At 38.9% G+C, this 22082-nt stretch overlaps 1 protein-coding gene across 2 annotated transcripts in view; it reads left to right on the top strand.

Moving 5' to 3' along the window:
• Positions 1-391: 391 nt before the first annotated feature.
• sema3fa (sema domain, immunoglobulin domain (Ig), short basic domain, secreted, (semaphorin) 3Fa) overlaps positions 392-22082 on the top strand; it is a 54477-nt gene continuing 32786 nt past the window's right edge. For both annotated transcript variants that reach the window (XM_058403068.1, XM_058403067.1), the window contains exons 1-2: positions 392-650; positions 1759-1925. In XM_058403068.1, the coding sequence (XP_058259051.1) occupies positions 1775-1925 (151 nt within the window). In that variant the 5' untranslated portion in view covers positions 392-650; positions 1759-1774. The remainder of the gene's footprint in view (positions 651-1758; positions 1926-22082) is intronic.

Genomic DNA, 22082 nt, shown 5'->3' with positions numbered 1-22082 from the left:
AATTGAATGCAAACTGCATGGAAAAACCTCATGTGATTACAGTATTTGGGTTAAGCAATATCAAGAAGCATAAATACACTTTTTTAAAAATAAAATAAACAAAATATAAATAATAGTGGGGCAAAGTGGTTTATTGATTTGCTTGCTTGCCTCGCACTTCCAGGATTGCGGGTTTGATTCCTCCCCCAGACATGCGTTGTAGTAGTGTGGAAAGAGAGAGAGAGAGAGAGAGAGAGAGAGAGAGAGAATTGTGAGGTTTAATCATCTCGCGCGCTTCTGTTCTGTTGCTCTGGAGTGGGCGGGGCGCGACTGGGCTTTTCTGTAAAGGTGAGACTCCGCCCACAGGAGGCGCTGCGTCCACCTGCCTGAGAGAGAGAGAGAGAGAGAGAGAGAGAGAGACGTCTTGCTCTGGCGCGAATAAGCGGAGTGAATAAGCGCTGTTCATGAGGAATACCCCGCACACACACACACACACACACCGTATTTCAGTCTTCGGATTTTGAGCCTGTGACAGTAAGCGGGTGTGTATCTAAGAGTGTGTGTTTGGACTGGAGAAGAGCAGCAGGGCGCATCGCGGGAATTCTCCTCTCTCTCCTCACTGGATTCTGAATGGGGTTTTATACCGGGATAAACTTCGGATAATTTTTCAGGTGAATGCTGAAGTCTGGGACTACATGGACGCGTAGAGAAGATACATTTTTTGTGGATTTTTTAATGATATAGGAATAGATATATTCTTTCAGTTTTATCGTTGTATAATTTTTTGGGGTTTTTTATAATTTATCTTACCATAATTAAATCGTAATAAGGGTAATCATAAATTTCCCTTAATCCTTAGTTCCACTTGGCGTGGATGTTTGTTGCTTTATAATTTTGCTACTTTTATTTATTTACATTTTTAATTATATTTGGGAGATCAGCGCGAATAGCAGTAAGCCCGGAGCATCCAACTGTGCCTGCTAAATTGAACGGTGCATAATAATAACGATGCGTTATAGACACCTTCCTTTCTTTTCCTCAAGCACGCGCGTGTGCAGGATGCCACTATTATATTTAGTTACAGGTGCAATCGGATCTTAGGTTAAGTTGCTTATGCGAGACCAGCAGTCATTAAAGTCTCCTGGTGTGTGTGAGGGTCAGTGTCCACCTGCTGTTCGTGGCAAAGCAGACAATTAATACCTACAGCGTTAAATTAACGGTTCCTGCCTCCAGGTAGAATTAAATCGACTGTAGATGTGATTTCCACCCTGGGCTGTTTTTGCGGGGGTCCATCATGATAACTAGTGCATGATTTTTATTATGCTGAGTAAAAACCTTAAATGAATAAAGTTCTGTATCTTAGACCATGCCTGGTGTGAGCGGAGTGCAGATTGTAATCTCTACACACTTAGAGAGAGAAAAAAAGGATAACATCACTTTACCTTTCTATGCAGGTACAGAGATTTAAAAAAAAAATAAAAAAATAAAAAATTGGTTCCATGTTATATGAGGCCAGGTACGTTTTTCTATCTGAAGGAAAAAAGAAAGTACTTTTTTCCCCCTTAAAAATCTAGTACATGCTAATCCTTTCCTTTCTCTAACACATCTACTACACTGTAATTAAGTATTCCATTTAGGATCATTATAAACAAGGGGAATCACCAAATTTGAACTCATTCAAATGGTCTAATTCAGATTTCAGGCTTCGGTTTAATCAGAAGTCGATGTAACCTGTCAGAGCATTCATCCCCCTCACCCCTCGCTCTTTGTCCTCTGCAGGGCTGACTGTTTCTCCATGTTTTTGGACACAATGATTGTGCAGAGCATGAGGGATTTGTTTCTGGGGACCCTTCTGGTTTCTGTGTTCTCAGCTGTATCTGTCCAGAGCAACCCCTTTGCCTCCCTGCCACCTCTTTCAGCTCCGAGGATCTACCTGTCCTTTAAAGGTAAGATATACCGACGCTGCTTTGATGGAATTCTTCTAAGTGAAACCGATTTTAATTAATTTCGTACTATACAGTATACTTGAATCGTACTATGAAGAAAACTATACTAATTTCATACAATAGAAGGGATGAAAACAATAGTCATCCTAATCATGAGCATTCCTAGCTTTTCATATAGATTCAAATTGTAAATTCGTACGAGCTTAAATCGTTAGACTATGCTTAACGTTTCCCTACTTAGGGGTTTAGATTTGCCACACTTCTGACATTTCTGATTTATGACTCTTTCCAATCTGGAAGCTGTTGGTGCGGTTATGTCGTCTGAGGAAGCTGCAATATTCAGTGGTTTCCTGTTTCAATTGGTTGTGCAACTGCTTAGTAGGCTGCTTCTTGGCAAGAGACATGGCTGCTTGGATCGAGATGGTGTGGGAAACATGCAATGTTAGTTAGCACTTGCTGTGTTTTCAGGCTGCAGTACAATCAAGGCCACACTCCACACACTTCTCGCACATGTGTCATGAGTGTGTATTTCCTCGCCCATTATGCTTCCGCTCCATTTCCATAGCTTGTTTTTCTGTGGTCAGAGACTTCTTCTGTAATAGAGTTTAGGTTTCTTTGGGTTTGTGGATAAAGTGCTGAGCATGGCAGCTCCCTGCATATCCATACATGTTTCAAATTCTTAGTCAATCAGTCAGCTAGTCTGCCTCTACTTTTACTTAGCTAGTTTACTTTTGAGTTTTACATTATTCAGTCTTTTTAATTTAACATGTGGCTTGGGGGATATTCTGCACTCTGACCACAATGAGCCGGTTTGCTGCGTGGTTGATTTCAGCAATGCACTTTGTTTCAGTGTTCTTCAGGCTTGCGTTTCAAAGATACTACTACTACTACTCCTGTAGACTCTCACATGATATTACGTTTCTTCTGGGTTGTATCAGTTAGGGGAACAGATGGCTAGACAAATCATAGGCAGTTGTTTTTTCCCCTTTTATAAGATATCAATATGGATTTAAGATGACTAGGGGTTTAAAATAATGTCCATATCAAAGGCAAAAGATAAATATATATAAGATTTATGAGCTGCTGTAGAGAGACTTTTTTTTTAAATAAAAAAATATATAAAATATTCACTTATATTTGTAAAGCATTACAAAAGAAACTCTGCTATTGTACTTTCCTCTGCCGAGACAGTTAGTTTTGAATGACGACCAAAAAATGTTCTATTGTTGCTTGTTGTCTCTTTCTTGTTTATTCAGTTCTGCCTTTTTTTCTGAGTTGACATGGAAACGTAAAGCTTTTTCCCATGTGACCATAATGTAGCACCATGTGCCAAGATATATATCAGAGAACATACTAGTTACATGCTTACAGCGGCCAACTCAGCTTGGCAGCAGACATGAAGCATTTCTCACAAGAAGAGTCTGGAAATTTTCACTAGGCTGCCCTGTTACTAAAGGAGGCAGATATAAATGACTAAAGCTAAAGATATGAGATAATGAAAGCGTGCCTTGTGATATATGCCTTTTAGGGTTGTTGGGTTTGACACACACAGTCTGTTTTCTCTGATTTAAAGAGACATTTTTTATACTGGTTTAACTGATTATTTAAATCCAGAACAGCCATTACACACTTTTCAGCAAAAGATAGACTTTGGCCTTTCTTATCTGCTTTTAGTGAGTGATCTTAGGATTGTAGTTGAACTGCTCACTTAAACATTTGAAAGATGGTTATAACATGTTCAGCGGTACATCATGTTGTCAAGTATAGCCCAGAGGTTCTCAATCAAACAGTATAGAGGTGTGTTATTTTATGGTGGAAAAGAAATTTTAATCTCAAGAATCTGACTTTGATTAGGGCAACACTGGCAAAGAAAACACGAAGCTTTTAGGGGATTATCCCTTGCTAACACTCCCATCAACATTCTTATAGACGCCTAGTGACTAGACCACATCACCATTCTGTTTGTGTGTGTGTGTGAAGATGAAAACTGACTCGACCTGCACGAAGAGGAACCCTGCCAGGTCAAGTCTGTTTTCAGCTCCGATGGTGGTGTCGGCAAGTTGAGAAGAGAGAGATGCCACTGTCTTTATCGCCCCTTTTCACATTACATGCCGTCTGGGCCGGCAATACGTCCTCAGAAGCCAAGATAAATCACGTCTGAAGCTCACGGTCTCGGGCTCCAATTTACAGGAGTTTCGATCCCTCTATCATCTCACCGCCAGCTCAAGTTTAGGTGTGTGCCTTCATGCAGGTTTTTATTTCATGTACATTCTTGCTTCTTGCTTTCTCTCCTCTTTCTGCACCCTGAGCACTCCCCCTTCCTTCTTTTGTTTCCAGATTCCCCACTATTTTGCTCAGAGATAGCCCAGAGGACTTTCAGTGCCCCGCTGTGACCTAAGAGTGTGCACGTCCATGTAACTACTCAGTTTTGACACGCTGGTGGATTTATGGACATGTTCCTGCATATCATATCCATGTTTAATGGTTAGGAAAACACCTAAGGCAAATTCAACAGTTTGGCAGAAAGAATTCTTTGCTCATGATGGAAAATGTTGCTCCAAGCAAATCTTGTGCATGTTGATTTCATTCGGATTCCATCATTCAAAACGTAACAGTAGACTCGCATGTTTTAAATGTTGTATTCTTGAAAAGGCAGTGCTGAGATTTACACAGATGTTTGCAGAGTGTCCAGAGCAATGCGTAGATTATCATAATGAAAGACTCTGCTTGCTGCAGAATTTCTTTCTTAAGTGCTCGTCTAAGTGTGTAAGTGTTTCTGGCTTCTCCAGTGTAAGCTTTTAATGTGTGCGGCAGCCTGAGCTTGCTTAAGTGCACTGTCTGAACCACGTTGTTGTATATGAAGGTCCCTATTGTTTTTTTAAGGCGTGGGAGTGTTGAAGTCGCCGCTGTATTATCATCTGCGATATGGGATATGTGAGAAGTTAAAGAAATGACCACACAGACTCAGACTTTTGCCATGTCTGAAATCGCTCTTTCACTCACTTGTTCAATATTTACTGTACAGACTGTTCTATACAGAGTGTTATATAGGGCAGCGGTAACTGACTGCCATCGGACTGAATTCACCGTTTGCTAGTCTGACCGCTCTTAAAGCACACGATCGTGACCTGCTATTACATAAACAATTTGTGGATTACAAATTACATGCCAACTTGAAACCACAGAAACACAGAAGTGATTTCTTTATTAAATACATGCATTGATGATATGGTATCCATCCTGACAAGTACATTTTTTTAAGCTGAAAGCAGTTATTGTGTTACTTAGTGTGGAAGTGTGTATTTGTGGTGCATTATGGGTAATAACAGTGAACTATTCAGGGAATATAATTTCTCCATTAAGAGACAACACTGCAGAAAGGCTGTACCCTAGCTAGTGCAGTATATGGCTAATAGAGAATAAAATTGCACATAGAACTGTGTATCAGAGTTGTGTATTTACTTATAGGGTCTATTTCTACCGTTAATTTTCTATGACATTTTGTCATTGATTATGTGTAGGTCAAAAAGATAAGAGAGGCTCCAGTGATCTTTGTGTGTGTGTGTTGGAGGGGGGACATATAGACTTGTGTGTGTCGGGTCCAAATAACCTTCTGACTTGTGGTGCAAGCAAGATAAGCCTTGATAATAGATTTATAGATTTCTAGCAAAAGCTGCTTTAACTTTTTGCCCTGAGATAAGTAGTAAGCCTTAAATGTTGTTAAGGACAGATTTAAGGCTTGCTTATCTTGCATGTAGTAGCACCCTGTGTCTCTGTGACTCTAGGGCCCATAAAATAGCACATCTTTAAACAGTCCCCTGTAATTGTATTAGAACAATAAGGTCAGTTCTGTTGTTTTTGCTATAGACTGAAGACATTTGGGCTTGAGGTCAAAATATGGATATATGACAGTCGGTCAGCTCTTAGATCTAGATGTTAACCAACGTGGCACCTTGGAACATGGCACCTTTGGTGGCAGACCACAAATTTTTTATGTGAGCAAAAAATGTGGAACAGATAAGTCTTGTGTACATGAAATGAAATAACATTAAATTATTGGCTGCATATATCTGAGGTGCAGTAAATACATCAAGCCTGTGATTCACTGACATCACCAAACTGTAACTTTCTTCTACTATCGTTGTGTTCTGGGCTTTACCACAGCTTCTTTCAGTGGCTGTTTGTTTTGTGGAGATTCTCCCTTCAGTCTCTTCTTCAGGAGGTAAAATGCTTCTCACTTGGGTTAAGGTCTGGTAATTGACTTGGACAGTGTAAAACCTTCCATTATTTCCCCCTTATGAAGTCCTGATGAAGTGTGGGCAGTGTCTTTTGGATCATTGTCTTGCTGCATGATGAAGTTTAATTTGGATGCATTTCTCAGAATTAATTCTACTGCTAGCATTTAGTTACATCATCAGTAAATATTAGTGAGTCTGATCCAGAAGCAGCCATGCAAACCCAAACCATGACACCAGGCTTGACTGATAAGATTGTATGTATTGGATCATGAGCAGATCCTTTATTCTCCACACTTTGTCCTTTCCATCACTTTGCTAGAGGTTCATCTTGGTTCCAACACTTTTGTGGCTTTTCTGTTAATTCCAATCTGGCTTGTGATCTTACTGCTGATGAGAGTTTTGCATCTTGTGGTATGGCCTCTATATTTCCCCTTTCAAAGTTTTCTTCGAACAATTGTGATATTTTCACCCCCACCCTGTGGATGTTCTAGCTGATGACCCTGAATGTTGTTTTGGGAGTTTTTCTCTTCACAGCTCTCACAATGTTTCTGTCATCAGCTGCTGTTGGCTGACCTGTTTGGTGTCTGTTGCTCAGTACACCAGTGGTTTCTTTCTTTTTCAGGACATTCCAAATAGTTGTTTTGCCCAAGCCAAATGCTTATGTGATGATTCTGACTGATTTTCCCTTTTTTCAGCTTCAAAATGCCTTGGTTACATTTTTAGCAATAAATGCAGTCTTCACAGGTGAAACCCAGGGCTTAAACCAAGAGATATTTATTGTTTAAACAGTCAGTGTAACCAATGTAAATGTTCTGTTCCAATACTTTTAAAGGGGGGTTTAAGTCTAGTTGTGTAAATAGTTGTGTTTGTAATTGTGCTGCTTGTTTGTGGTTGTACAGCAGGACCAGTCCGCCTCTCAGCACAGAGAATAAATGATGTATTATCCCTCAGCAGTATAGAAGTTCTAATAGGCTTAGGCAGAATACACCACCTAGGGTTTACATCTGTGACCCCGCCGTCAGGGCTCTCTCTCTCTCTCTCTCTCTCTCTCTCTCTCTGTGTGTGTGTGTGTGTGTGTGTGAAAGAGAGAGAGAGAGAGAGAGAGAGAGAGAGAGAGAGAGAGAGAGAGAAATTGGGGTCCACAGTTTACATGTGTGACCTTATGAGGGCATTATGAGCATTATTGTGTGTGTTTGAATTTAAGGGGCACCCATTTCTATCCCCAAACAAGCACTAATGACCACCCATTTATGTATGCCAGAGGCTGGTATTCAGTGTTATTTGCTCCCGGTTTCTGTTTGTTCAAAGTCACTTGAATTTAAAACACTTAACTCATCTTTCTCCCCCCGTTTCCTGTGTGGTCACTGAAACACCTGGAACCATAATTTGGCTGCGTTCTGAAAAGAGAACCAGCCATGCAGACCCCCAGCTGCAGCATTAACTCCAAAATGTTATTTAAAAATGTCATTGTATGTTTTCTCTTTAGCTGGCTTTATGTACATACATTTCTCAATTTTGAAATGAATTTCCAAAAGGTCGGCTAAACAATACCTGTACGACTCTGTTTCAGTTTTGTCTTGCCATGAGTAGGGAGAAACCAAAAGTGCACTGCTGGTTTTGTCTGTGCACAAAAAGAAAATGGATAGTATAATGGATATATTTAAAGTTCACTCTTTCTTTCTTCTTCAGTAATCTCTTTATCCTGGTCAGGGTCACAGTGATATTTGATGTTGCTTTTGTTAATTGAATCAAGCTTAAAAAAAAGTTTATGGGTCAGTCCAGTCAGTGCGTGAGAGTCCCCTGTGGCCATGTTTATGTTTCGATCTGTCCAGTTATCCAGTTTCCTTTTGTTGCACCGCTCAATAACATTTTGATGATTTTCTTTCATTTCACATAAAAGATAAAACATAAAACCTCATTCTGTCTCCTGTGGTCTCTGGAACACATTGGACAGGCAGTTGACAGCACCAATAGCTGTGTCCTTCACACCTTTGACTCTCCAATTATCCTAATTCACTATGTATTAAAATGCCACAGGGCAAAATTTACTCCTCTGCTTTAGCAGCATGGCCGTTGAGACCGTCTTTGTCGGCTATATCTTCAAACTAATAGCACTGTTTTGCTATGTTCCCACCGTGCTCTCTTAATTGGCCTGTTGTAATGGTGATATTTATGGAAATGTATTTGCCCCGAAGTGTTGTATTCGCTCTTGCTTTGTTGGAACATGGTGGAGAGGAGGAAAGGAGAAAATGTTATTTCAAAAGTTATTTTGAAGGCATGAATGGTGAGAAAATTGTCTTTCTGTAATAAGCAAAAGAAACAATGAGAGACACAGTGAATAATAAAGGTAGTTTGTGGGTAGGGAAATAATACAAACAATACCCATAGAGAATATGAGAGACTAGTAGCTGAAAAGATTATACACACTCAGACACTTTGTGTGTGTGTGTGTGTGTCTGTGTTGCTGTGAAAGACAAATCTCTGTAGTGCTGTTAGGAATATTTCAATAGCCCCTGGTCTATGAAAGTCTTTCTATCCTACACTAAAGATCTAGCCACAGCTTGGTTAGCTCTCTTTTCACCTGAATCATTTAAGAAAAGGTGTTACAGAAAGAAAGGGATTATGTGTGTGTGTGTGCGTGTGTTTGCATCCGCCTTTGTGTATCTGTCTACCTGCCTGCCTCTCCGCGTCTCTGTCTATCTCTTTGTCTCGGGTAAAGTCTGGACAGAGTGAATGAGATCCCATTATATCAAAAATCTTTTCCGACACTGTCGCAAATCATCTTCCTTTTGAACTGAACATATTTGCCCCCGGGTGACATCATGATTGCCCATCATTAGGCTCCACTTACAGGCCCAGTCGGGTTCTTGCTTTGTAGCTGCAGCCACAGAAATGTGACAGAGCGATATTAATAACCCTGGGAGTTGGGAGGCATCTCTTGCACATTTTTCTGGGGTCGTCCCATGGGCTGCACTCTAATGGAGCTCTTGGCAGCATAATAAACTTAGCCTGCTGACCCTTCCAGACTCTCTCCCTCTCTCTGTGCAAGCTCTCTGCAAGAAACCCACAGCTCTGTCAGACGTACATGAGCACAAGCAGCTTTACGTTCTCTGGCTCTGTGTTTTATTCAGTCAGAAGTTAATTGTTTATAAAGCAGGCTCATTTTCATCCTTGTAATCACATTTGGAGAAAATTGGATTACCGGTTGAGAAATAGCACACGATTATGTGCGGTTATTTGGCATGGATGGAATTGTATCATTCTGTGTTGCCTGCTGGATTTTAGTAAATCGATCTGTATGTGTGTGAGCATGTGAGTTTGAAGGTGGTTGTGGTGGTGGTGCATCCTGGGATCCTGTGCTGCTTTACTGGATCTGAGCTGTCACACTGAGTGTGCTCTGTGGAGGAAGAGTGAAGGTGACAGCGGCACGGCTAAATATAGAGACCCTACTGTCTCACACCCCCTCTCTTTCTGTCTCTCTCTCTCTCTTCCTTTCTTCCTCGATCTGTCAGTCTCTGGCATTTTATTTGTTTCTTCTTCCTGTTCAACTTCATTTTTGTCATCTTGGTCACTTTATCTTTTATCTTTCCACTCTTCTAATGTCCATCTATTACCCCAATCTTCTAGGACATGTTTCTGTATGCATGCGGACATTCCCGTGAGAGGAGTTCGGACATTCATTTTGGGTAAGGGCACTCTTCCCGGGGATGAGTCATTCCAAGCATGTGTTTTGGGGACCACTTTAAAAAAAGAAACAGTGAAAGAAACTGTGATGGATGAGAAGCTTACAGACATCCATCATTTCCAACACGGCCCCATTAATGCCGGAGGCTGGATGTTTCATCCATAGGAATAAGATCATTGCTTTCACTGTGCACTTTTGATCCTCATGGGAAAAAGTAATGAAGTTGGCATCAAGCGAAATGTCAGTTTCATGGACCCCATGCATTGTGTGCAGACACTGTGGAGTTTGAACTTAACTGTGGCAGATGGTTTATAACAATGCTAATAACTTGTCTTTCATCTGCAGATACAGTTTTTTTTTCACCAATTGCTTTTAATCAGTTCTCTTTGTCTCTTTTACATGAAGACAAAGCATGCCAAGATTGAACATGTTTCAGATTAGGATGTGGCAATCTGTTGGAAATATTGTATATCAGGGTATTTGGACATGCCGGTTTTGCAGTACTGTGCAAGAACAAATATATTTGTGCTGCCAAGATCAAGCAGATCTTCCAATGAACTAAATGAAATGAGTGCTGACAGCCTGGCTTTTGCAATGTGCTGACACAGAGCTACTTATTATAAATCCATTGTATAACTATATAAAGGCTGTATCTAATACTATAAACAGATATTTTTTGACAACAAGCCACCCAAAAAACTTTGTGTACACAATTATTTCACTTAAATTGTACAATAACAGTGCTAGATATCCAACTAGATAGATAGGTAGATAGATGATAGATCATTGATCATCAGCTTACTTTGCACAGGTCTTCATATATGTGCTAGAATCTAGAGAAGGCTAGAATCTTTGTGTTGATCCTAGTTGATCCTAGTGGATTTGAGCACAAGATCCTGTCATGCTATGCCGCAAACAGAACAGTATATATTATATTTTTTATACGCAAGTCTATGGATATTGCTATCTAGCACATAGATTATTGCCATCTCAGATTGAACGCTACCATAATGCAGAAGAAAGAAATGAAAAAGGACCAGTGCAAGTCATGGGATAGGATTAAAGAGCAATATTCTAAATCCCTTCATACAAATGTTCAAGTTTTCTCTGTGGTCAATTCTTCAGTGTTTATTCTTTATTATTATTATTATTATTATTATTATTATTATTATTATTATTATTATTATTATTATTATTATTATTATTATTATTATTATTATTATTATTATTTTCTTTTTCTTGTCATTATCATTTTGACCATTTTAAACCAGCCTAAACTTGACTACAGTATACAATATACAATATAATCAATGGTATGTTAAGACTTACTAAGCTTGGAGCTCTATCTGTAACTAAAGAAAGGAAACATGTCCGTAAGGCTTTCTAAGCAAGATAATATTCTATCCCCAGTAATAATCCACCTAAATCCCAACCTGAGCAAAATATTGACTCATTTCTTGCATGAATTACTTTTTGGACTCTTCTTTTAATTCATAAATGATCATGGCTTATTTTCCCACGTTCTTTAAGTCCACAGTGGAATTTCAACAGTCTTGTGTAGGTTATCTGCTCCAGACAGATGTTTTGTGTCATTTTGTGTAGTTGTGATTAATGCAGGAAGACAAGAACAAAATGATAAGGCAACAGTCAGAATTCCGGGTTGAGATGAAAAACGTCACCTGTAAATGAAAAACATAATATAAATAAATGAAACTCCATGTATGTGTGGATGTGTCTGTGCGAGTGTGTTGAAAGATGGCTCCTTCATGATGACGGCATTTTCTATCCAGATGGTATCATGTCAGGCACAATGAAAATAGATCCATGTGCAGTGTTCCTGCTCCTACTTTCCATTACTTTTGCTAGGCATTGAAATGACTTAAGCCCTCCATGTTTCTCATCCAATTGCTGGTCAGATTAGGGAAATATTTCCCACAGTTAAGGATCATATGCTTTTTTTCCACGTCCCTGCTTTTTTTTTTTAATACCAGGCTGATAAAGTTTCCCAGACGGCCATTCTGCTTTTGCTCAACGTTTCGTTCTCGGCCCCTGAATTTGATGTCAAACAATTGTGAAATTGGCTTGACTTTCCCCATTGTAGCCTTTTCTTTTTGGTATAAAAATAGAAGAGCTGTGGGGTCCAGCACATTGCAATTCAATCAAACTCACCCACATTCAGGTTTATTTGTAAGCCAGGTTCACAAAAGGCATTGGCACAAAGCAGATGCATAGGGAGTCCGGGCCTAAACCACTGTGCCTAAGCTAGCAAAGACCTTTGTGTGGAAGCTTTTGTGTGGAACTAAAATAAAGAAGCAGTGAACCAGAGTAGAATATGATGGTGGTGATTGAAAATGCAGTCCAATAAATGTGTGTTTGCGTGTGTGTGTGTAATTGTTATGTGTAAGTGGCAAACATGTTGTGTGTCTCTGTTATCATTCTAGTCATAATACATCTCCAAGTCTTATCTGGAAATGCCAAATATTCTATATCTTGATATCTGTCACTGCTGTGTATGACATTTTAACAGAATGGGAATATTTCCATTTCCATACAGTAGTAAGTGTGTATCAGTCAAAGATATTAGCAGCAGGAAGACCATTATAAGCATTACTGCAGACATCAAGCAAATTATACATATAATCTGTCATCATGGGGGCCTCCTGACATGTTGCATGGTTGTAGGAGTCGTAGTGCGGAGGTCAGCAGACTGGGCTTGACCTTGGTCCAGAGACTGGGGTGGGGTGCCGGGGTCAAGGGCGCCTCTCTGTGTATGTTGTTTTTGGCTGCCACCATTTATTACCATCTGTCAGTCAACACTGGATGCTGTTACCGTAGCGGAGCGGCGGCTCGGCCAGCGATCCGTGCCAGTAGACCAAAAACATTATTACATGCAGGGGAAAGAGGGGGTGTTGACCAATCCATGAGCTGTAGGAAGACAACTAAGTGGTAGCTAACAGCAGGGGGTAAAAAATGGTAAAAGGAAAAATCTGTCCTTCCATCCCACTATGTGGAATTCATTTGACAGGGAGGGAAGTGGTAGGCAAGATAATGAAGAGAAAAATTATACAACAGGGAGACAGAAATGAGCAAACGCTAATGGAGTGTAGGTTATCATTACAGCGGTGAGGTGCAGTGTTAAGACTATTGGAGGCAATAAGCAGGGCTCTTGGAAATACGCAATAATCAGCAATCACTGAGTGACGGATGAGACAGACTCTTCTAATCAGAGCTCTGATGCTAAAGAAGGGAGGAGTGATTCACAGGGAGGAGAGAGAGAGAGAGAGAGAGAGAGAGAGAGAGAGAGCTCAGCAAGCTGTTTGACTGTGAACATTAATGAGCATACATGGTGTGGAGTGGAAATAATACAGAATAGTCAAAAAGATAGAAAAAGAAAGAACTGAAAAAAAAACAATCTATGAATTAGAACATTCTAGGTGCGGATTTTAGCGTATATTTTCATTTCGGACACAAAAGTGCATGTGTCTGTATGTAAGTGTTTGCACATATGTGCGCATGTCCATTACGTCCGGACGGAGTGTGTGCCAGCATTAAACATCAAGAGAAGTCTGTATGTGCTTGTGTCTATATGTATTTCTATACATCTCCCAGGTAATATCCCTGATGCTGTCCAGATGGTGCACTTCAATTCAAGCAGCTGCGCATCTGCGTGAGGAGAAATGTGAGCTAGCGTGGAGCGCCACATGTGGGCCGGAGCTCAGGCAGCCTGTCTATGGGAAAAACGGGGCCTGTGGTTAGGCCAGATTGTGCTCCGGTCTCTAGGGACGCTTTCAACGATGTGCGAATGCCGTGTTTATTCTTTGTGAGCCACGTGGGAGTGTGTGTATGAGTGTGTGAGTGGCGAGGATAAAATCATGGGTGTCCTCTGTAATGGCCAGGGACTATATTGGCATTCTCGTGTTCTGTGTAGAGATGATGTCACCCTCATTTGTGCAAGTGTGCTCGGATATTTGCAAGGTGGTCTTATTTGGCACATGTTGAGAGTCGCTCATTGTTCTAGTAGAGCTCTTCTTTTTTCTCTCTGTCTCACACACTTGTCACTGCTTCTCAAATCTCTGTGTCTGGTAATTTCATCTCCTCTCTGTAATAAAGTCCAAACATTACAACTGATAATGACATCCTTCTGATGGGCTTTATGAACTTTACATAAACCGAATAAAAGCAGTGCAGCATGCTTCTACACTTTTGAGGTCAGGTTTCCTTGCACACACACACACAGAGAGAGAGAGAGAGAGAGAGAGACAGAGAGAGAGAGATGACAGGATTATGTTTTTTCTGTGGAACAGGCCCGGCTCTAGTTACTCAGAAAATTCACTTTTAATGAAAAAGACACTGTCAGTCAAAATTTCATGCCTGATTATGTGATGAACTGCAGGCTTGGGTTTTAAGAAATCCTGAAAAGCCAGCTATCAAAACCAAAAACACTGTGAGGTAATAATTAGTTCGACACTGAACAATATGAAGGACCTCTGAAAGTGCTGATGACATTCTAAAGAGCAAACTATACTTGCATGGAAAAAAGTGTGAGAATGTATTGCTTTCATGCTCAAGTAATTTAACAGCAGAGAGCTACTATTCTGAAAAGCGTATTAAAAACAAGTCTGTGGGAACAAAGGAGTCTTTTAGAGGACGTCTGGAAGGTTGTTCTATAGAGACGGAAAGTAACAAGTGACAAGGAGTTTAAAGGTGAAATCCATTCTTCTTCCAGACGTTTTTAGGTTGTTCGCGTGAAGGTAGTGTGAAGGTATAATGTTGGGATTTTGAGAGCAGCACTTTTCACTTTGAATCATGAGTCCATGTCACATTAGTCCTTGCAGGAAATTGAACCTCAAGAGAGATAATATAATGGATAGATACGGTGTAGAAAGGCACAGAGAGTAACAGATGCCTTTCCAGAGGCAGGGAAAGAGCGAGAGGGATTAGAACGAGACAGGGATGAGAAGAGAGTAATAATAACAACATGATACTTTAAAGTGGTCAGATGTTATAAATACAGTCTAAAGTGAGCTTTTGGCTAATGATCTTCATAAAAATTAATGGATAGTGGTGGAGAAAGTATATGGGTCTGCATGTGGTTGGATGACATCTGTTTTGTTGGATTGTCTGTCTGCTGGTTACAGAGAGAATGATGTGAAAAAGGTATTACAGCAATCCAGATGCCACTGATATTTGTGTGTGTGTGTGTGTGTGTAATGTAATGAAGCAAATTTTCATGATAATTTGGTAAAAATGTGAAAGCTGTCATGCAGACCAGGAAGCACACAAAGGTTCCAAACCTGAGGCTACCTGTAGGAGGTAGTGTGAGGTTGGGTGCACTGGACCTGTGCCTCATTTTCTGTGAATGTGACACAACTCATACTCGGGTCCACACTTGTTCAGGAAGTAAAGTAACCTTCACATGTGTACCATTAGTGACAGAGGAACATTGTGTGACACAGAAGAGGTGAGATTCCATACTGCACATCATAGCACCAGAATAAAAAAAAAACAAAAATGGTGAGTCGTTGTGTTCTCCATGCGTGTTTTTGAGATGACATAAGATGAACACAAATGCAGAGTTCATTTTCAAAGAGTTCAAGTATCAAAACCAGACCAGCGCTGCAGGGGCACCAGATTCCGACTGCAAGCAGTGTGAAAACTGTCTGAGTAAGTATGATTGATGAGGCAAAATACAATGACGGAGTCTGTTACAGTTTTCACCTTTCATGATGTAGACCTATAATAATATCATCTGTGGTCCAAACTTTACATTATAGGTTTTTGAGTTTATACAATTCAAATAACATTTGGTCACACAAGCAAAGTGGTAGAGTTTTATTTGGTCAGAAATAATGGACACAGTGTAAAGGTTTCTACAAAGGGCTGTGATTGTATACCAGTGTAATGATTATGTAGTGTGTTAAGTACTTCACTACAAGGAAAACTTTATGAGTTTATAAAATACTTCATATATTTATAAAGTAAAATACCAAAAAAAAACAGAATTATTTTGTCTACACTGATTGCGATAATGTGTGTAGGATTAACAGATATCTACTGTACCACTGTTTATATGCTTCCACATAAAACTGTGTGAAAATCTTCCATCATGCAAATGCGTACACTATCCTCATTTCTATACATTTCTATTTCAGTAAATGCAAAGAACAAATCATATTTGGTTTATGCCTGATATTTTTTTGTATATATTCAGGTTATTGAAATTATGCTGTAGTAATCACTTTCAATTATTTCCCCATTAAAATGTGCCGTATTCCCATAACACCGTTTCCTCTTTCTTTCAATCCTGGCTTTATCTTTTGGCAAATTTGTTTCACTTGGCACGGGAATTCAGTTAGTATTCCGAACAAGTGGAAATCCCATTATACAATTTCATGGCTGCTTTGTAGATAAGTCTCTTCAACATGGATGAATCAGTAGGTTCATTAAAACAACACACTGGGCCATTTGCTATAGACTAGCTAAAAAGGCACAGCAATCAATCATAGTTAATGAAGCCATTGAGTTAAAAAGACGAGCTGTTTCTGAATGTACTTTGTTAATGATCTGATTTTTTTTTTTTTAACAAAGTACATTTTGTTTTCCTTGAATACTCCCCCCGACATGCTGAAACCGCAAAGTAATCATCTAATTGACTGGAGCTAATTTCAGTTGATTTTATTTTATATAGCTGATTGACAAGTAAAATAGATCATATCATTATGTGTATGACACAAGAGTAGGATTTATGCAATGATTAAACAAAATATAATCAGAAAAGGCTAGACTGGGCCAGAAATCCAAATTCAAATCAGCTTTATTTTTCAAAGGTACAATGTGCCTTTTGTACCGCATGTAGTACATATAAGATATATGATTTTTTTATGCTTTTAATTCTTTTTACCAGAGGCTGAAAAAATGTCCTAATGTTTTGTTGTGTTCATGTTCAGCATTGAATTCTTTGTCATGTTACACTCCACAGTGGTGTTTAATGGCTCATGTGAAAGTAGAGACACTCAGAAAAAAATTTATCACTATATTTTTCCGGAGCCTACTAGGGGCAATTAATGAAAAAAAATCAAATAAAGGGTTATTATTTTGTATTATTATTTTTGGTTATTATATTATAAGTGTTGAGTAAGTAAATGTTGATATCAAACCCATTTTTTCTCTCTAAGATGCTCCAAGTGCTTGTTCATAAGCATCTAAAATGTTTTAGTGGTCTTCAACCACTAAAATTCTGTGTTAGTTTACTCTAACAGATATACAAACGTCTTACTTGAGACTTACATCAGACTTGCAGTGATGAAATAATTGATTTTTTTTATACTGTTTGAAAATGTCTGCTAAATCGATTTCAATCCCACTGACGGAACGCAACACCAGTGAACTGGTTAAATCAATTTGGAAAGATTCCTGCAAACTAGCCCCAATTACAACTACAGGCTGAATATTACAAGTACAGAGTTGTTTATATTCCGTTATATCCTCATTAGGATAGTCTATCAAAGCCTTCCGCATTTATATTCTTTTGGTTAAAACACTTAAGTGTAATTTTGGTGTATTTTTAGTGGACAATGTTCTGAATGTATTGGTAGAAAAAAGAACCAAGAAATTGTTCTTTCAATTTATGTTTGTTTTTTTTTTCAATTTTTGTTAAAACGTGGTTTTAAAGCCAAAGGACTTGCTTGGCCTCTTGACAGTCAAACTGCCTTGTTCATGCTTGAATTAAACATCTGTCTCAGGTGATCCAACCATACATGGAAAGCCAAGACAAACATTTATTCATGTACCTCAAATATGTCTTCGTTGACCATTTCCGATCATATTTCCACAGTAGGAAGTTTGCCAAATCTGCCAGAAACGACTAAATGTCAGTTTAAAACAAAACCCCAAAAATACTAGCCATGTTTAGCCATCAGATGTCAGTTGCTCAATAGCTTGTGCAACATGACAGCTTTATTATAGAAATTCTGTCCAACAAAGCCATCTGACAGCTGTATGCACACTGCCCAGTTCAGCATCTTCCCCTTCAACCCTATACACTAGTTCAAAATCAAGGCGTTCGTTGCAAAATGTAAAAATTATAATAGCGTCACTGGAGAATATGCTGACTTTTGATATTGTCAGGGATGCATCAGGATGCATTTCTGTTCACAAAACAAATGTAATGTGGACACATGCTTTAAAAAGAACACCTCTTCTTGTGGTCTGTATGATCAGGTCACAAGATATATCTGGCATATATATCATCACATCTGTATTGAGCTGCACATGTATGAGATGATTACCTGAGACAAATGTTAACACGAAGAGACAATGTGAAAGAGCCAGCACAAACCATCTAATATGGACCATGTGAATCACCAGAAGTTATCTTTCAGTCAGATTTGTGCACTGGGTGTTGTGGATGGAAACACAGAAGTCTAGCCAACCACCGACGCATGGAATCCTAAATAATTAATTATTACTGGTGATTTTGTTTTGTTAAATAAACCAGCATGGAAGGATTTTACAAATGTGTTAAATTTCATTGTTCTGGTTTGAGTCACTGTACAACATAATCCAATGTGCTGCCTAATGACGCTTTTACATCTGAGAATTGAGTTGCTTTTCTAGAAGATCAGTTTTCTCAGCACATGCAGTGCCAGCCTGCTTGCATGCTCCATATGGGACACCCATTTGTTGTGGAACAAGGACGTATGGGACTGTATAATTGCTGGCCTCTCTAAAAGTCCATGACAAATTCTTTAGGGCAGTGGAACCTCATTCATCAGCTGTGACGTCAGCGCTTATTCCTGATCTTTGTTTTTATCTTTACAGCATCGTAAGGGTGCTGTAGCTTACTTTCAGCTTTCAGGCGTGATTACATGTGATTACACAAGCCGTTCTGGCTAGCATCTGTCAACTCTTTCCTCATTAAAGAACACATCAGCAAACATCCCAAACCAAATGTAGGCAACCCAAATGTTATAAAAGCTTGTGCAATATGGCAAATCGTCTCAACATGATATTCCACTACCATGATATCCAGGGGATATTTACTCCCATTATATTATATTATCAGACCTGCCAACTTGTGCAAGAGCTTTGCAAAAGAACGTCAAACTATTCTAGCATTACTTCTCACTCAAAAACATGAAGAAAAACAGATGAGCCACTCGACATATGAATCTGGAAAGCGCAGGTGTTTTGAACTCCCCCTTCATCTCATCTCACATGCTGTCAGGGCTCTCGGGACTCCCGGGACCTTGATTTCTGTCAAGGTAAATGTTTCTTAATGTGAAATAAAATCCATCAACGTGTGTTCAGCTTAGTGCACATTAGAAAATGATAGAGTTAACATCAGACGAGTATATTTAATGGATGCCACCAGCCAGTAGAGAAGATGGATTAAACACACTTACAATTAAGTGTCATATGTAGTGCTTTACAGATATTGCTAAAGGTGATGAAATTTAGGAAGAGGTTAAATATGCTGCTTTATTCCTTTTCTCTTTTTTTCGGCATTGCTGCCAAAGTGTTTCCGCTGCATAACTGGTAATATGATTACACTCTCTTCTACACTCTTTAAATTTGTAGAAATGCTAATTTTCCTGTCTGCTATTTATTGTGTGTGTGAGAAATTGTGTGTGTGTTTGTTGGTAAACCATAAAAAAAACATGTTGAATTTACATAATTAAAATGTGCACATCAGTTCCATGTGACTGAATTGAGGAACATTAGCACAATTAGTTTGTGAACATCTGACATGTTTTGAGCGTGTATTGAAAGAAATCAAGCACTGAGCTCTCAATCAAACCCACAACAGACACATTAACACTGCACCATTCTACCGTGTGTGTTTTGAGAACCTAAATTTACTCCTATTGTTATATTCCCAATCAGTGCCAAACATCCTGGTGAGATTGGTGGTTTCACAACATACATACATTAGTACTACATGTATTGATCACACTCACTCTACATCATTCAATCTAATAATTAAGAAACTTGCTTAAATTAAGTTTAGTATAAGCAACGAAATCTCGTAATATTTTTCGTAAACTACACGTAATATTTTTTCTTAAATCCAAAATCCTTTTTAATGTCAGGGAAAAATCAAAATCTATGACTACGCCTATGGGAATTTTTTTCTATAACTAGCCTGTGTCTGGAAAGTATGCATCTGGAAATCCAGTCCACTCTCATTACTGACAAGAAATATGCGGTTCTGTTTTTTCATAAAATTAGTTTTTCGGAATTATTTTTGATAGAGCCTGGGGATTGTTCTTGACTAAGAAATGATTTGATTAACCTGAAGGCTACTGACTTAAGCTGAGAGTGAAGTAAATTAATTCACCAAAGAAAGTCATATACTGCATGAAGAATGACAGAAATTTGGGGAACAGCAGGGAATAGCTTTATTCCTGATAGTTTAGCCGTTAGATATGTAGTCTTGGTCAAGGTGTTTCAGAAATGATTATTATTATTATTATTTTAGTACAATTGTCAATTTTTGAAAAGGGAACACACATGACATTTATGTTTATTCATTTTTGTATTAATCTGGTAACAATTTCTGATAGCATTACTGCTCAGAATAAGATTTTGCAGTTCATGTGCATCCTGACTCACACCTCCCATGAAGAAGAATGCTTTTTTTCTTGTGTGTCACTCTCCCTGAGGACTGTGTGTGTGTGTGTGTGTGTGTGTAACAGAGAGACAGAGTGAAAAAGACAGATGCGTTTCTGATGCATTGTGCTGCTCTGCATGCTGTGTTATTGAGAGTTTTTACTCTCTCCGTTTGAATAATGCATGACCGGACAGCTAAAACCCCAACTGATCATGGCTTTTTATTTTGCCACTGATTAACGAATAATATTTTATACAATCAACAAAAAGAAATCCCAGTTTTTAACACCTACCATATGGTTCATTTTGTAAACAATGCAGGATTTTTTTTGTATTGTGTGTTTGTGTGTGTGTGTGTATGTACTCTTAAATCTTGAGCACACTGAAATAAAAGCTAATTGTATTTACTTAATTAAAATGCGTACATCGGTTTCACAGGATTGAATCGAGGAACATTAACACAATTAGTTTTCGTACATCCAAGATGAATTGAGTGTTCAAAGCACTGAATAAAATCAAACATCAAGCTCACCCCCAATGCTATTTTGCAGCAAACACATTACCACTGTATCTTTTTTAGCACCCAATTTTAATCCTATAGTTATATTCCCCATCATCAACAGCCTTGTGAGACTTCACAATGTATCTGGTTTTAATATAACATAAATTGCTTCATTTAATTTTTTATTCATTAAATTGCTTCATTAAAAATTACATCATTTAATCTAGTCCTCAGTTTAACTCAAGAATTTTTTGTCATAGGATTTTAGTTAAGTTTAACCATCACTATAGGAATGCAAGTAAATGCTCAAGTTCAGTAGAAAGATTAGTACCAAACAGCAAAGAGACCTCAAGCACCCTTTAGATTAGGGCATGTCATGGAACATAAAGGCCACTCTGTGAGCGAATGGACCCTCACCTGCTACTTAAAAGCTCACATACACCCAGCTGCCATGGTAAAGTGCATGTCTTTGGCCTGTCAGATGACATTAGGCTCGACTGCCGGGCTGTGCTGCACTCTGACTAGCAGGCGGTGATCCTTCCTTTGTTTCCATTTGACAGGGGTCAAGTAGGGTGTTCGTTGAGCATTCAGAAGGGGTTTGGACAGCACCTCCAGGCCTGATGTAAACAATCTGAGGAGGGCCATCTGAGCTGAATTTTGTTGCTAGTGGTTTGTGGGCTGTGATAACACTCTTGACCCTTGCTCTTGCTAACCAATTTAACCACTAGTGGCTGGGTTGAGTGAGCTGCTTCTGTATAGCTTCTTGAGTTAAGATCAGAATCAGAAGCTCTACATTATACCAAAACTTTTGCTTTTCTCTTGTTCACAGAGTTTCCAGAGGCCAAAAAATGGAATTTGGCCCTGTTTTTTTTTGTGGTGTCCATGTTTAGCATTGAATATCTTTGTCATGTCACACTCCACAGTGGTGATGGCTCATATGAAATCAGACACTCAGCACTTTAATATGTAGTATTTCTACATACTACATAGCCTCCAAGGTACAGTATTTTCATTTAAAAAAAATAATTAAAAAAATTAAGTTTAAAAGTTACTGGGTTTTTTTTCACACAGATGTTTCTGTCTTTAAAGCAACTGTTGATATCAAACCCATTTTTGCTGTG

Source organism: Hemibagrus wyckioides, linkage group LG11 (assembly GCF_019097595.1).
Source record: "Hemibagrus wyckioides isolate EC202008001 linkage group LG11, SWU_Hwy_1.0, whole genome shotgun sequence".
Lineage (NCBI taxonomy): Eukaryota > Metazoa > Chordata > Actinopteri > Siluriformes > Bagridae > Hemibagrus > Hemibagrus wyckioides.
This window is presented reverse-complemented; position numbering and strand designations above follow the sequence as displayed.